The sequence below is a fragment of the Sinocyclocheilus anshuiensis genome, unplaced genomic scaffold, assembly GCF_001515605.1.
Source record: "Sinocyclocheilus anshuiensis isolate Anshui unplaced genomic scaffold, SAMN03320099.WGS_v1.1 scaffold454, whole genome shotgun sequence".
NCBI lineage: Eukaryota > Metazoa > Chordata > Actinopteri > Cypriniformes > Cyprinidae > Sinocyclocheilus > Sinocyclocheilus anshuiensis.
The window spans coordinates 4,208,451-4,225,449 of record NW_015548217.1 but is presented as its reverse complement, the minus strand read 5'-3'; the positions used below and the strand labels follow the sequence as shown (position 1 = coordinate 4,225,449).

General features: G+C 36.1%; 2 protein-coding genes across 3 annotated transcripts in view; both read left to right on the top strand.

Moving 5' to 3' along the window:
- The window catches only part of LOC107654054 (ubiquitin-conjugating enzyme E2 D4-like), a 7,381-nt gene extending 1,990 nt beyond the window's left edge, over positions 1-5,391 (top strand). For both annotated transcript variants that reach the window (XM_016440951.1, XM_016440950.1), the window contains exons 2-7: positions 1,452-1,515; positions 1,600-1,631; positions 1,802-1,879; positions 1,960-2,065; positions 2,177-2,270; positions 4,894-5,391. In XM_016440951.1, coding sequence (XP_016296437.1) covers positions 1,452-1,515; positions 1,600-1,631; positions 1,802-1,879; positions 1,960-2,065; positions 2,177-2,270; positions 4,894-4,939 — 420 coding nt within the window. In that variant the 3' untranslated portion in view covers positions 4,940-5,391. The remainder of the gene's footprint in view (positions 1-1,451; positions 1,516-1,599; positions 1,632-1,801; positions 1,880-1,959; positions 2,066-2,176; positions 2,271-4,893) is intronic.
- Positions 5,392-6,238: 847 nt separating this feature from the next.
- The window catches only part of LOC107654052 (inositol polyphosphate multikinase-like), a 28,363-nt gene continuing 17,602 nt past the window's right edge, over positions 6,239-16,999 (top strand). Inside the window, exons 1-4 of the mRNA XM_016440949.1 lie at positions 6,239-6,764; positions 9,264-9,349; positions 15,854-15,950; positions 16,042-16,214. Coding sequence (XP_016296435.1) covers positions 6,608-6,764; positions 9,264-9,349; positions 15,854-15,950; positions 16,042-16,214 — 513 coding nt within the window. The 5' untranslated portion in view covers positions 6,239-6,607. The remainder of the gene's footprint in view (positions 6,765-9,263; positions 9,350-15,853; positions 15,951-16,041; positions 16,215-16,999) is intronic.

Below are 16,999 nucleotides of genomic sequence, written 5' to 3'. Positions count from 1 at the left end.
CACTTTTTTTAAGATGACTGAAAGGAGGAAAACCAAAGTGAAGTATGGACTTGCTTCACTTAGTCATTTATTTACTTTATAACAGTAAATAAATATCGGTTCTGCATATCGGTTATCGGGCACATAAACATGCAAATAATTGATATCGGTATCGGTTATAAAATATCAATATCGGTCGATCACTACTCTTTAGTTGCATTTAATATGCTTTTTATATATTTAAAATCAGTTTTATAAATTAAATCTGAAGCAGACAACAAAATGGAACATCTTGTCTCTCTGACCCATGAACAAATAAATATTCCTTAAAAGCCGGATGTATCACATTTGATACATTTTTACCTATTTTTTTCTGATGAATAAATGACCACGTAAACCTAAGATGCTTTCATATAATACTGTAGGCTTTATGATGTTGTTAAACTAAATTATATAATTTATTTAAAGCACTTTTGTTGACAATTTAGAGGCCTGTGATAATTTTTTTCAAACCCAATTTGGATTTATTTGAAGCCTAACTTAATGAATGTAAGTTTATTAAACAACAAAATATCAAGCCAGGTGGCTTTTATTGTAATAAACTACACCTGTGGTTTCTCTGGTAAGACACGTGTGTGAACTTGAGGAGAACTGACTTCATTCATCCCCTAACAGCCATCTTGACACCGGAAGTCTTTTAAAGTTTTTTTTTTTTTTTTCTTCTTTCAAAATGGCCTTAAGAATTGAAATGAGTTGAAAACTGAAATTAGAAAAAGAGTTTTTCCACATATGCCACTTAACATTAGAATGGCTATATAAATATATTTAGAAACATAATTGTGGAGTAATAATGTCATCCTAAAGCCTTGTACACACCGGGACGATTATCGCGTGCACTTATCGCCAACGTTTTTCGACGCGTCTTTTGTGTTCATACCCAAGCGATTTTCGCAGGCGATGAGCCGAGTGAACGTGCAAATTCACTCCCTGACATTAGATGGCGCTTAATGAAAAACAGAAATACCCCTGTGTAACCCTCGCTCCGTTCCCACGGCTCTCGGCCCCGCCCCCACTCGTCACACCCGGTACACATCGAATCCTATTTGATGTGCAGTTCCTCTCCATAACAACTCCCTCTTATCGAGATTTTTGTAGTCGCTGTCGCGTTTGTCATAAAGCCCTTTGTGTTCAGACACCAATGAGACCAGCAGCTCTACATTCATCTTGCCTCGATGCATCTTCTTGGTCTACTTACTTCCTCTTTGTCGTTAGGTATCAATGTGTGCTCGGCAAGACCGTTTTGTGCTTGAGCGCCACCAAGTCGTGTTTTACTGTAACTTCAGCAGCTCCAGGCATGTGAACAAAAGCGCCAATCTCATTGGTCGGCCAATTTTTAACACGGCGCGTTAAACCAAAAAAACGAGCCCGAGGCGTTTTTTAAAAAACGACGCTTTTACATTCTTCTGTTTCAGGAGCTTCAAGACTTGCAGAGGGACCCTCCTGCCCAGTGCTCTGCTGGACCGGTTGGTGATGACTGTAAGTTCACTGTCAGTCTTTTTGAGTTGCTTTACATAATAACATCTAAGACGAATTTCAATAAGCCCCTTCTTTTATTTTTAGTGTTTCACTGGCAGGCAACAATAATGGGACCTGTAAGTACTTACCTCATTAGCCTTTAGCAGTTTGCTTCGCTTAATAACACATGCTGAATGTGATGATGTGAAGTCAATTTTAAGAATAATTAGATCTGAGATGTATGTAACCTATTTTAATACACCTACACAGTTTGCGAATTTCTAGTGTCATTTCCTTTGATTTGCAGAGTGACAGTCCATACCAAGGAGGGGTCTTCTTTCTCACAATTCACTTTCCAACAGACTATCCCTTCAAGCCGCCAAAGGTAGTGGCGCTACACCCCACCTCCGTGTACTTGCTGTGTTGTCTTAAAATGGCATTTTGACACCCATCTCAATTTAACAGGTAGCGTTCACAACAAAAATCTACCATCCCAACATTAACAGTAATGGAAGTATTTGCCTGGACATCCTGAGGTCGCAGTGGTCTCCAGCTCTAACGGTTTCAAAAGGTACTTGTGTGTGTTTTAATTCTTTATTCTTTAATAGTTGAACTATAGAATTTGTAATACCCAGTTTGCCTATGCTTTCATGATTGTGATTTGTTTTCATCTCTTTTTCAGTTCTTTTGTCCATATGTTCTTTGCTTTGTGATCCAAATCCTGATGACCCCTTAGTCCCAGACATAGCACACATCTACAAATCAGACAAAGAAAAGTAAGTATAATGTTTTAAAAAAGAAGTCTTAATTTGTTTCCCTCATGTTGTTCCAAACCCATACGACAATGAAAACGTGTATCAAAGGGATACTAAAGCACCACAAAAGTATTGAAAAAGTGCTCAAGTCAAGTGCTGAATATTTGTGTGCTGTATTTCAAGGCTCCTGAAATCATACAGTAGCTCTGTGTGTAAATGGCCAAAATGTAAGTTGTTATTCACTGATAATATTCTCCTCTAGTGTGTTCAGATCATTGGGTGCTTCTTATTAAATTGTGCATCCTCGTTTCATTTCCTTGCACCCTAGCTCCTCCCAACTAGAATGTGAGGAAAGGATGCAAGGAAAAATGAGGATAGAGGAATCAAACGAAATTATTTGTATATTGGAATATTCCTGATCATTTAAACACCACTTTAATTTAAAGCATCACCAACTGCACTCAAGGAATCCCTTATGATTTTGAGGTTTGGTTATTAAATAAATTCATAGTAAAACAAGATCCCTAGTTGAAATTCACTCAGAAAATGTTTAAGCCTAAATTTAAGATTTATGTATTTTAAATTGCATATAACATTTGGATTACACTGTTTTAACAAACTAATAAACTGAATGTGGTGCAAGTTTGTCAGTCATGCATAAATTAAATGGGTAAGAAACTGCACTCAAAAAAAAAAAAAACATGGCATAGTATCAAATATTTGCATCTATTTGATTTAAATCATAAAATGATCATTTCAAAATGTATTGATGCTGATTGCTTAGAATCAACATAAATCATTGTAAAAATGTATTCATTTGAAAAGTATGAACATATTTTAACTACGGCTAGCTGTGAAACAAATTGGATTTATTGATGATAAATTTATATAAACTTGATTACTGTAGTAGGGATGTAACGATTACCACGAGCCGGTTGAAAATCGATTCAAATATGTGACTATTCAAATCGGTTGAGATGCTAAACAAATCGTGATTCAATTAGGGGTAGGAGTTTATATGAATGTATGTCTGAGGGGAACTTACTGTCTTTAGAAAAGTTTAGATGGTATTTTTTCTTTTCGTCTTGCCTCTGTATAATGCACATTAAAGTTCATAAGTTCAGCGCTGCTTTGTTTACAGCGGAAACCAGGAAACGCTTTAAGCGCCACCTGCTGGCAGAGAGTGAATCTGCGTCTCGTTCAGCTCGTCTGCTGTTTCTGTTTCATGCAGATATTTTTTATGTATAGTTTCACAAAACTGAAGTCAAACCATTCTGTTTTTGCTTCAAATTTCGAAATTATACAATCTAATGTAGATTAAAAACTGCTCATGTTGCATGTATGCAGCATCTTTGTTTGGATCATGATTAAAATGCAGTGGTTGCTTCTAATTTTAAATGGAAAGCAAAGACAAAGCCTTGTTTTGTTTATATGAAGAGATTTAATTTATTTGTGTTACTTATTTATTTGATTTGGGGTTTGTTTTAAAATTTCAATGTAGTTTTGTTATTTACATTTACATTATATTAAAATTTTGTCATTTAGCAGACGCTTTTATCCAAAGCGATTTACAAATGAGGACAATAGAAGCAATCAAAACCAACAAAAGAGCAGTAATATGCAAGTGCTATATTAGTATATTATTATAGTGTTATATTTCAATTTCACAAAGAAACGTGCAGCATTTTGTCCAAGCAATAATAAAAGGACACATTTAATTTATTTTTTTGTCTTAAAGCTCATTATGTAAAAATTATTGGGACACATTTAATTTATTTTTTTGTCTTAAAGCTCATTATGTAAATTTTTTTTTTTTTAATCGAATCGTGAAATCAAAATCGTGAATTGAATCGAATCGTGAGTCGAGTGAATCGTTACATCCCTATTACTGTGTATTTAAACACGTTTAGTTTATTAGTACTATTCCAAAAGTCTTAGCTGTTTCTTGTCTGTTTGATGATGGGTATGCATTACTTTACATTTGTTTTAAAACCGTGCAATTCAAATTGATGGAAATTTGATGTGCAATTCAAAGGCATATATTTAGTCCTACATATTATTTGAGTATGTGAAATGTACTGCAAAGGTGAAACGTAAATCAAAATTGTGACTAATGTGAAGGGTTGGAGAATTTATACGAGTGTCAGGTTTTCGTCAAGACACACTGTGTATTCACGCTCCGCTGGAAGATCCCTCACTCCTCGTTCCTTGCCTACTCCTGGTGCAATCAGAGAATTGACATGTCCTTCAAGATGGCTGACTCAGATCGATTTCCAGGTCATGGGCTGAAGGGTGGAAGAGCGAAGAAACGAGGAAGCACCTATTTGAGAATTGAGTAGCACCCACTGAGTGAATTTGTGAATCAGATCAGTCCAGTTCATTGCTCAACTTGTGGCTTATTCCTACACAAAGCTATCTTCAGAGGACTTTAATTTATTGCACTGACTATAATATTTTCACTTTCATATTGATAAGAATCACCGGGTTATTCTTCAGGAATTCACCCTTTTGTGTACATTTAAACAGGTTTGGAACATCACGAGTGCGAGTAACATAGACCATACGTGTTACGTTAGATTGGAATATCTGGTTAGACAAACTAGACTGTTTATGAACTTATTAATTTTTGATTTTCTTGTACCAGGTACAACAGACTAGCAAGAGAATGGACCCAGAAGTATGCAATGTGAAGACTTGATGGACATTTTTTTAAGTCACAAATCACTGTAAATTCTAGCATCTAAAAGTAAGATTAGGTTATATTATTAAACACATTGTACTGTTAACATTTACCATCTGAAATGACCAATAATAATAGCTGAAGTAGTATTTTGAAGGGGACTGTGCGCTGCACAAAAAGACATTAAGCTTTTTATTGGTTTTGTGTATTTTGGTCATTCCCCACAGTGGTGTTGGGCACTTAGTTTTCTTGTTTCATAAATCCTATTTAAGATTGGCATGATGTTATACAACTGCAGTTACCCTACACAAGGGAAATTAAGAAATTGAAAACCATTTTAATGTATCTCTCATTCAGTTGATTACATTTTCTTTTAGATATTTTTATTGTATAGTTAAGAGCAACTATACTGGATCTATATTTTTCTTTTTTATTTTGCATTAAAATTTGTTTAAAAGTGTGCATCTGTGTTTCTCATGTTAAGGTGCGTTTACTCATATTGGTACACAATAGTGTTTTTATTTGCTTTGCGGAAATGCATTTTAAACCGGCTTTGAGTATAAGTTGCCAACGGTTAAAAAAAAAAAAAGCCTTGATTTTCCACTAGATCCGATGCAGTCTTGCAAGTGTCTCTGATTTCAAAATTCATTTTGCATCTCATGTATCCCTCTGAAACGCAATTGCTTTATTCTTCCTTCCTAATCAAAGATTTTAATTTGTGCTGTTGCTTTCTGAAACATTTTTCTGTGTCCATTAGAACCTAAACCGTAAACAAAAGCCTTAATTAGAGGCTAATTTATATATCCCCTTAGATATTGAAGTAATATTTAGCTATATATATATGGCTGCTGTTTGTAAGCAGTTCCTGATATATCCATAATTAAAACGATATTCCCAGTAGGATTCCACAAATTATGCCTGAGGGATTTTCTTAATTGCTCAGTAGTCTGAGAACACAAATCATATAATTATGTAAAACATTTTCCATCTCGATGTTTGTTTAGTAGTTAGTTTATATCAGCGTTCCCATTAGTCACAATAACTGAACGTTCAGCAACATAAGCAGACTTTTATCGTATCCGTAGATTACACCTACCCGGAAGTATTTAGAGGCGAGCCTGCCATTCATAGAAATATTTTCACTGTTCATGTTTTTTCTCCTAATCTTTTTACATTTCGGAAATGATACCCAATGTAGACGTTTCATGAGAAATAATAATAATAACAATAAAAAAAAAATAGCTCGACGTATTCCGTGACGTTTCCGCTCGCTGTGCGTCGTGACGTCACACGCAGCGTGTCTCTCGGGGCGGAAACAAACTGCGAAGCGTTCGCAGAAGAACTGCGAGGTTCCGTGCGATATGACTTACTCCGCAAGAATACCGTGTCGATCTTTGTGCTCCGCTCGTTCCTTATCTACCATCTCGTACCAATTACCGCGGGAGGAGTGTAAACATCTCTGAAGTCAGGAAGTGGGATGTGGCCCAGGTGAAAAGCTCGTTATATGGTCGCGAGCGTGGGCGCCGTGACTGATGGCACGCGATCGGTCACACACATCAGGATGACGCGTCGAGGGCGTGCGTTCAATATGTGAATTCGAGCGTGGATGATAGTAGTTTAGAGAAATAACGAGCCGTTGCAGTGAAGTCTTCGGTGTGAGTGTCAGCTCAGCATCATAATGGACTCTTCTGTGGCGCTGGGAAGGCTGGAGCTCGCGCGTCCGTTAATGACCCGCGGCTCGTGTTTACCTGAGGGTGCGCAGAGCGCTCACCTGAACGGCTGCGTGCCGCTTTCTCATCAGGTGGCCGGACACAAGTACGGCGTTGATAAAGTGGGTCAGTACACATTTAATGTCATTCCTATTCATTTGAACCAGGATTCTGTCATTTATAATTGTGTACGGGGCTAGCCGTCACAATCTTTACCTCAGTGAACATTTCTCAGGGCCAGTTTTTATACAGCATATGCGTATACTTTAAAGTTTTCTCTGCAAGGTATAAAGCTGTCCATTAAATACTACCGTTTTTATCTACGAAACGAGATGCGGCTGGTCTTTTGTGACTACATGCTGTCCGTCACACTGTATGGGGTAAGTTGTCACAGTGGGACTTGTCATTAAACAACCTTTCATATGCTTTTTAGTTCAAATGAAACCGTAAAATAATTTGAAGAATTAAGAAAAAATGTACAATGTACCATTTAGAAATAATGTCAAATTAAAAATATAAATGCTACATTATATATCAAACAACCTTTTGTATGTTTTTTCAGGGAAATTTACACAGTAAAACAATTATGAAGCATTATCAACATTATGAATGAAAAAGCAAAAATGTAGCCTATGTAAAATGAAAAATATAAATGCTACTTTATACATGAAAACATTTAAATGTGTAATGTAGCATTTAAAATGTCAAACTGTTGTTTTGGCCACCAAATATTGTGATTGCAGAATTTTATGAAAATTCCTACAAAAAAAAAAGAATGAAATGAATAAAAATGCAGGATAGCTCGAATATAATGGGAATTTACGGGGAAAAAGTAAATACTCTCATCCTGACAACACGGTTTCAGTGGACTGTAATTGTTATAATACTGCCTGAAAACGTTTTTTTTTATTCAGAAACATGTTTAAGTGGAATATTCTGTAATGTATTTGAGACTTTTTGTCTTATGTAATTTTATGTTATAAAGTTTTCTAGATTATGGTGCTGACCATGTAAATAGCCCCGATGCTAACATTGCATTAAAATTAATAGACAAACAAAACCGTTTCAGTTAAAAATCTGTTTTTGTTTTACTGTTGAACTTTACCTGAATGTATGGCTTTTTTACACAACAGCTATTCATATTAGATTTTCAAATATATTTTAGTATTGAGGAATTTAATTAATAAAAATGCTTGAAACAATCATAAAACTACTGTGAAAACAAGTAATTGTGTATTTAGAGTTGACTTTAAATGTTACTGACATAGCTCATGTGACAACTAGCCCTGATGTCTGATTAGTAATTATCCTGATGCTGCTACAGATTTAATGGAAACAGTTATTTCTCTGGGCTGATAGGTTTTGTTGCTGACTCAGATTTGTCTCCTGACATGCAAAACAGCTATAGATGTATGAGCCATATAGTGAGTCAGTGGTAACGCAATTTTAAACAGAATTTGACCAATGTGGCTAAACGCAGGAAAGATTTGACTTACATTTGCGTCCACTAGTTCTTTATTACTGCAACATTCTTTTTGGGTGAACCTCACAGAGCCTGTCACACATTTGTTTGGGCCACACAAAATGTTATTTTGCGTAACTGTCTATTTTTAGGACTATTAAGTTTTTTTTTTTTCTGCATTGTGGCAGTATTTAAGTTACCATAACTTCTAAAAAAAACAAACAAAAAAAAACTGTAATACACAAATAAATATATATTTTTTTGTACATGATGCACACTTGTGTTAGATGTAATTTGTGCTTATTTTAATAAAAAGGTGTGTGGACTGAATTATTTTAATTACTGTATTTTTATTTATTTTTTGATTTGATTCCGTTATTTAATTTGATCCTCATAAACATTTTTTTTTTCATAATAAATGTGACATTTTTTATGAATGAGCATAATCATTCAAGATTATAAAATAATGAACAAACTGAAAAATAAACCATCCAGATGCATTGCAATAAGAGGGAAATGTTTTAATTGTCATGATAGTGTTATTACAATGCAAAAAAAAAAATTGTAATGGTGCTAAAACAGGCTTTGTGTATTGGTAATTTATTGTTTTCTTTAGGGTGTAGCCAATAGCGTGTAAATGTATAAATTAGATGTACTGTGAGTCACTGGAAGAATTGCTTCAGGTAAAAGAGTTGTATAATATTCATTTCAATAAAGGCTTTATTTAAATAGTGTCTGTGGTAGCAAATTCCTTGTGGTTGATCATGTTTGTTGTCATAAATTCACCCTGGTCGTGTTTCCTTTTGTTTACCAATGATGTGAATAGATTTTAAAATAGCTATTTTTAAAGAGGGGGAGCCTGACCTAAATACCCAGAGCGTCACAGTCTGTGACCGTAATCTCTAGTTTAGCTGCCAGCCTAGTTCTCAGCAGCATATAGGCCAGCCTGTGATATCATTACACACACTGCTGTGATTTCCCCTCACATCAGCTTCAAAAGGGCCTATTCACAGTCCTTCAATTAACTCAATGGATATAAGCAGTTATTCATCTGTATAAATCAATGCCTATTTCGAAAATGTTAGCGTGTGCTTATTGTTTGGCATTTGCACTGTGATCATAACGGTAATGATTATGAGATGTTTTTTTTTTTCTAATCACAGGTATCTTGCAACATCCTGATGGTACGGTCCTGAAACAGCTGCAGCCTCCTCCAAGAGGACCCAGAGAGATGCAGTTCTACAGTATGGTGAGCGTTACAGGAATGTTCTGGCTTCAAGACTGATTAAGGTCTGACAACAGCATCTGTGACTCGCATTTTGAATCAGCCCTTCGAATCAGAAGCAAACCAAATTGCATTCTGATAACCCAGGGTCATGTCATATATATAAAAGTTATATCCTGTATTTCATCATACATGCATGGATACCAGAAAGGCATCGTTTACGTAGAGGAAAATTCACCCACAGGAGTAACGTTAGTAAAGGCCTGTTCGCACCAAAGACAATAACTATGATGCTAACAAAAGTTTTAATAATCGCTCTAACCCTGAGATCAGGGCTTAAAGGGATATGAAATAAATTCTTTCATTAATTATTCACCCTCATGTCATTCCCAACCCATAAGACCTTGTTAGATTCATCTATGGAACACAAATTACGATATATTTGATGAAATCTGATAACTTTCTGACCCTGTATAGACGGCAATAGAACTGACACGTTCGAGGCCCAGAAAGGTAGTAAGGACATCGTTAAAAAAGTCCATGAGACGTCAGTGGATCAACCTTTATTTTATGAAGCTTCGAGAATACTTTTTGTATGCAAAGAAAACAAAAATAACAACTTTATTCAACAATTTCTTCTCTCTGTGTCAGTCTTCGATGTGCATTTATGACAATACCACGACGCACGTAATTAATGGCAGAATTTTCATTTTTGGGTGAACTATCCCTTTAACAATGTGCATTGAAAAGCTTCAGAGAGACAATGAAAATGTATGAAAATAATGTGTAATTATTAATGTGTAATGTGTTCTTACTTAATAAAGGGATACAAGAAGACATTTACAAGCAAAATGATTTCATTTTTTAGTATTCAAAAAGTACATTCGATTTTTAAATATTTCTTCTTCAAACTGTGTTTAATACTTAAATTATAATGATGTGTAAACAAAGTATTGTACCAATATGAAATATAAACATATAGTACAAATATTAACCAGGAAAAAGTAAACCTTTATCTATAATGCAGCGCTTTATTTATAAACAAACCCAAAATACACTGGGACTCTTATTTTGAAAATTTGTATGCTTTACTATTACTATTGCATATTTCAACATTACAATTTACAACCATAAAGTAAACACTGTCATAAATGGGCGGTAATCGTTGATTGCAAAGTGCTCTGAAACCGCAAAACATGTAGAATGAAGAACAGCTGAAGAAAAAATGAAGAAAGTTTAATAATCACATTAGGCTGTATCGCATTTCCTGACATTCTGTCCCCATATTTAAGATGTCTTATAATGATATGACGATTAGATATTTAGGGAACTGCAAGGACTTGTTAATGGTCCGAAATACATTTTACAGTATGCAGCAGGGGCGTTTCCTCTGAGGAGGCAAGGGAGGCAGTGTCTCCTCAAAAAATTGGATGAGAACATAATCTATATTACAAAAATTAAACATTGCAAATATTACTAAATATGACAATACAAGTATAAAAGTCACTCATTTTTATAAAGTAACACTGTCCAATAGCTACACCCACAGGTAAAGTTTACAGTGGAGGCTTGCCTCATTTTGGCCCATTGACTTTCAACAGAGACCCCATAGCATGCCGTGAGTTTAGTGTGGGATAATTGAGATTGAATGGGGGAAAGTCACATGACAGAGAGGAGGCAAAGCGTCATGCTATAATTGGATCTGATCGGTAATGATTGGGTCTGATTGGTTCGTGCAATAAACCCCACCTCTTGTTTTCGTGTGAGCTCTCGGACTGAATGAAGACTAATTTTAAAGTAAACAACTCACCCGCTTAGATATCACTGCTTTGTGTCACGTCAAAATAAAACTTGTAAAAATGGCCTGAGAATGTGATGACTGTGTCAGTTAGTGAGCATTCATCTTGATGAAATGAAAGATGTATCTTCATGTCTGTGACAGTGTTGACAGGGCTTTTATAACGATGACCCGAAAATAAGTTAAAAAGAACAGCTGGACATAAATTCACAAAAAAAAAAAAACGGAGTGTCTGTTTACATTAAAGTCCCCCTGTAGTCAAAAATTGTATCCCTTAAATCTCATCTTTGATCATCAAAATTACATATTTAAATGTTTTTTTTTCTTGTGAAAATAATTTTCTCATGCCTTAAAATTGCTTGAATGTAACTCTACACCCTTGCCTCATTTACTATACGCGGATCTATGAATATGCAAATTAGTTTCGCCTCCACTCAGTCACACCAGCCAGCGCCTCCTGATCCACTGAACTGTAGTAACCGCAAAATAATGGCATACACGGATAATGACTGATAAAACTATGTTTTTACTAGCGGACGACTACAGTGAATACTGTAACATTCGATAAATGTACTTACTTGACGATGTTGTGTCCTCAACAGTCAGCTCGACTCACTCTCCTCACTGGAGAAATTAAATCTGATCTGTGATGCGACTGTCGTTCGGCACGCTGAAGTTACTTGACGATGTTGTGTCCTCAAAATGCCTTAAACTCGATTGCAGCCAAGTTTGTGATTCTTAATTCGTGCCTGCGAGCAATGCGTGAGAAGTGCGGACGCCAATGCGGGAGAGGTGGGTCTGACTCCAGGCTACTTTTACACTGTTACCGCAGGTTTTTATTCAAGTTAGCGGTTCTAAATTCACGTTAAACCACGGCTTCATGGGTTTTTTGCTCTATTTTATTTTTGGTTTTCTGCTGGTAATCCTATTGGTATATTTTGCATGCAATCTCTATGCTATGATCTCAATGTGCGCCACATTTGTGTAAATGGAGAGAGGGATATGCTAATGATAGGAATATGTCCCTTGACGTGATTGGTTATTGATTTTTGTGACGTAGCAAACCGAGGGCTTTTTCAAACCGCGTTTCTGGGACTGCCATTGGGAAACTACAGTTTTAAGGAGAAAATACTCGGCAATGGTGTTGATTAATGGATTGGCACTAGGGCTGTGAGATATGGACAAAAAAAACCTATCGCGATTTCTTTGATAAATAAGCCATAGCCTATGTGTTGACTGTGAAACACAGTAGACTTTAATTATATGCATTTATGGTGTAATTACTAAATTTTTGTGTCAATCCATGTTAATTTTTACCGCGAATAATGCGCTGTCACATTAATTCAGCGCGTGCAGCACAGCAGAAATAGACTCCGCGCGGAAACGATCGCAGCATGACTGCTGCAGACACACCGCTCCTGGAGCGCACTGCCGGACCACAATCGCAATCAGGGTGAACACTCTGATCCGTTAACATGGGCGCGGACAAAATACGCACCACAGACGGAGTGTGTGAACCTGGCGTTACGTTTGTATGTCCGCACAGTCTGTTCTGTTCTCGTGCTCCATTTAGGTGCGCTGCATTCTGTTTGGTTCGGATAGCATACTGCGGGAGGTCGGGGGCACGGAAAATCTGAAAAATTAGGAAAAAAAACCTAATTGGCACATGGTTTGTCTAAAAGCAAATTAAAAACACTACATACACCACAAATAAATAACATAAAAACTTGATTTTCACTACAGGGGGACTTTAAGTGCAAATAGCCCGCCTTGTTGGCAGAGGTTATTTACACTATCTTCGCCCACCAATGTGTGATTGGGCTTGTCAACACTACAAAAGACTATCCCCTGGTTTCACAGACAAGGTTTAAGCCTAGTCCTAGACTAAAATGTAAATCTGAGCTGTTTCAACTGAAAGAAACTTGCACTGACTGATCTTAAAACATGTCAGTGCCTTTGTTTTGTCTTAAGATGTACACCAGTAATGCTTTTTTCTAAGCCATGTTTATAAAAATGACTTAAATGTCCTAATTGAACTATGGCCTAATCCTGGTTTAGGCTAAGCCCTGTCTATGAAACCAGGCCTATAAGTCTAAACATAGCTCCAGTGGCAAAGATGGTAAAGCGTGTGCCAAAGTCATTTTTGACGCGATCGAGGCGGGTTTGATTCCACCTTTAGCCGAACTTTTTTTTCCCTTTGTTTTCAAATCTCATATCACATCGGGTAGGTGTAGGGAGGGCTTTTATTGTCCCAATATGGTGGCATCCATTTAAAGGTCCCATATTGTACACCTTTCTGGAGTTTTATTTTAGGTTTTGATGTCCTTAAGAATATATATTAATTTATATATAATCATTTGTAATTGTATATACATTGTTGTGATTAATTGTGGCTGGAACAACATGTTTCCGCAATGTTGTCTGGGGGTTTGGCAAAAGGAGAGTGAGATGGTGGGTGGTGCTCGGGGTGGTGACTGAAGGCGGTGACTGTGTAGTTCTGACATCAACTTTTTACGGAAGTCACAACGGTTCGTGAAAAATCACTGCTACTTTAAGCAGGCTGTGTGAATTTTACTGTGTACTGACTGTTTTGAAACTTATATGGTAGTTACATAGCACCTAGACCTCAGTTATCATGAAAAAAGCCAGGAAATTTCAGTTTTGACAATATGGGACCTTTAATAATTTGAATTAAAATTATGATTTGCACTCAGTACATTAGATATTTGCCACTATTTGCAATAAGCAGAAAATCTTGCTATTTTAACATAGTGTAAATACAATCTATAGTTATTTGCACTTAGTGTAAATAGCATGTCACTAAGAAAATACTGCTATCATCTAGCTAAGATTAATAAATGCTGTAGAACTATTGTTCATTTTTAGTTCGTTTACTAAAGTAATTTACTAATTAGTAATTAACTAATGAAACCTTATTATAAAGTGTTTCCAAAATATTGTTCAAGTTGTTACTGCCTTCATTTATTATTTTGGAATAAATGTAAAAATGCATAAAAACACTATGAAATGTATAATTAGTATTTAAAATATTAAATAAAATAAAAAATTATGTTAGTAACAGCCTCCTCCTTTTAAAACACCACTGCACGCCACTGGTATGCACATATAGAGAATAGAGTCCACACCGAAATGATGACGACCTATTTTTTTTCCGTTGGCCACAAAATAAGATATTTTGAAGAAAGGTAGTAACCAAAAAGTTTTGATGACCATTGACTTTAATTTGTATGGACAAAATTAGCCATTAGCATTTCTGAAGAAGTAATTTTAAATCCATTAATGCTTATTATTAAGATCTGTGTTGGTCATCTGATCGCGTGTGATCACCTCTGTAATGGAATCCAAAATGTTTTGTGATCTAATCGTTAAAATTGCATAGAGAAGTAGTGACACATGTGAATGCATAGTATTTGTAGTGCAAACACTAATGTCCTGGACGACAGTGAAGGGACACCCACTCACCTGTCAATCCAGAACTGCACCAAAGCAAGGGTTTAAATCGTTGTTATATGCAGTGGTTGAACAGTATAGTGTTAGTGTATACCAATATATAATATAGTGTATAGTGATACCATTACAGTACAGTAAAACCAAGCATAATAATTGCTTTGGTTACATTATTTTACATATTTACTAAACTAATTGGAAATAAATCAGTCAAAAAACAATCAATTAAGAAATTAATTAAAACATTAAGAAATCAAAAATATAATCACTTGAAAATTAAAATGAATAACGGGGGGGGGGGACTGTAACCAACAGTACTCTCAATAATTTGAGTTTGTGTGCACTTGGAATCTTATATTCTCAAAGAAGGTCCAGGCAACACAAAATTCTCTTACAGTATACAGAGAATATTACAAAGTGGGAAACCGGATATAGCGCAGCGTAGTTTAAAGTTGCTCATTCGTGTATATATAGAGGATATTTTTAATAGGTATTCAAAAACTATCTCATTAAAATGAGATAAATGTATATTTTCTGAACGCTGATGGCGCATTAAAATACTAAAGTTGTTGCCCCTCTGAGACAGTAAAAAAAAAAAAAAGACAAAGAAGGGGAATGGGAGTCATATTGACTAGTTACATGTGGCTAAAATACGGTTACCATCCAATCAGAAAACATGCACAAAGCACATATATGGTAGAAATTGTGGTTATTTATTTATTTATTTATTTATTTTTTGGGTTATTTTCTTTCTTTTTCTTTTTTTCTTTTTTCACAGTGAGGTGCACAATGCACAGTTAAGGTGTTGACACATTTACTGTTGCTCACTGGTTGTTTGCACATGACGTTATTGCTGTGGCGTGAAATGCAGCTGGAGGGCAGGAAGTGATTTTTGTTTATATAGGAATCGCTAGGAGTTGCTTAGCCAATATCCACCGCCTCGATGGCAGGCAAGTATTTCAATTTAATTGAAAAATTGCTCCTCTTCATAATATAAGGATCATATCCAAAATATGTTGTGATTTTCTGTATATACCTTTCTCTTGTAATAGTGTCTAAACCAGTACAGTACGGACTTTCCTCCATCTCATCCATTCTGCTGCCCGCCATCTCAATTTCGCGTGTCATCAGGATTGCGTGATGGCAAACAAGCTATAGGAATCAAATGTAGCCAAGTTTTGCTAAAGTGACCGCACATTTACAGTAGTAAATTATATATACATTCCAATACAAAAATTTCAGTGTGATCTTGTTTTTGTCAGGTGTATGCTGAAGACCACTGCGACCCCTGTCTTGTAGACCTCCAAGCGCACCTTCCCAAGTACTATGGAACGTGGTCCTCACCAGATGCTCCCACAGGTACACAGATGGATGCATGAAGCTATGAGGAGATTGGTGGATATACTGTACAGCATGTTTAGTCAGCATGTCTGCTCGCTCTCTTCCACAGACCTGTACCTCAAGCTGGAAGATGTGACACGCAGGTTTCAGAAGCCATGCATTATGGACGTGAAGATCGGCCAGAAGAGCTATGACCCCTTCGCTTCACAGGACAAACGGGAACAGCAGATCAGGAAATACCCACTGATGGAGGAGATCGGCTTCTTGGTTCTGGGGATGAGGGTATGTTTTGTCTTTAAAATCATTTTGTAAATATACATGTAAATATTTTCAAAATAAATACTGTATGTGTGTGTGTATATTTACATATACATAATAAATATACACAGTGCACACACATATATTATGCAAACAAAAAACATATTTTGGTTGCGATTAATTGCAATTAATTGTTTGACGGCACTAAAAAAATAATAATTACAGTTACATTACATGAAGAATTTTAAACTTATAAAAAATGTCTAACATTAAATATTTGAGAGAAAAAAAAGTACATTTTGTTAGAATATTCCCCTCCCCCCTTTTATTGATTAAAGGGGTAGTTCATCCAAAAATGAAAATTCTGTTATTAGTTACTCAACCTCATGTCATTCTAAACCAGGGCTGCCCAGACTCGGTCCTGGAGGGCCGGTGTCCTGAAGAGTTTAGCTCCAACCCCAATTAAACACACCTGAACCAGCTAATCAAGCTCTTACTAGGCATACTAGAAACTTAAAGGCAGGTGTGTTGAGGCAAGTTGGAGCTAAACTCTGCAGGACACTGGCCCTCCAGGACCGAGTTTGGGCAGCCCTGTTCTAAACCCACTGAACGTTAACAGATTATGCTGTTCTGTGTCAGCTGCGTCACACGGATATGTTGTTTACTGTTGTTTACGCTTTGATCTGAACGAAAACAACGTATCCGTGTGTAGTGGTCGACCGATATATCGCCAATGCCGATATATCGGCCGATATTTGGCATTTTTCAAATATCGGCATCGGCCGATAAGTTTTTCTGTTTGGCCGATG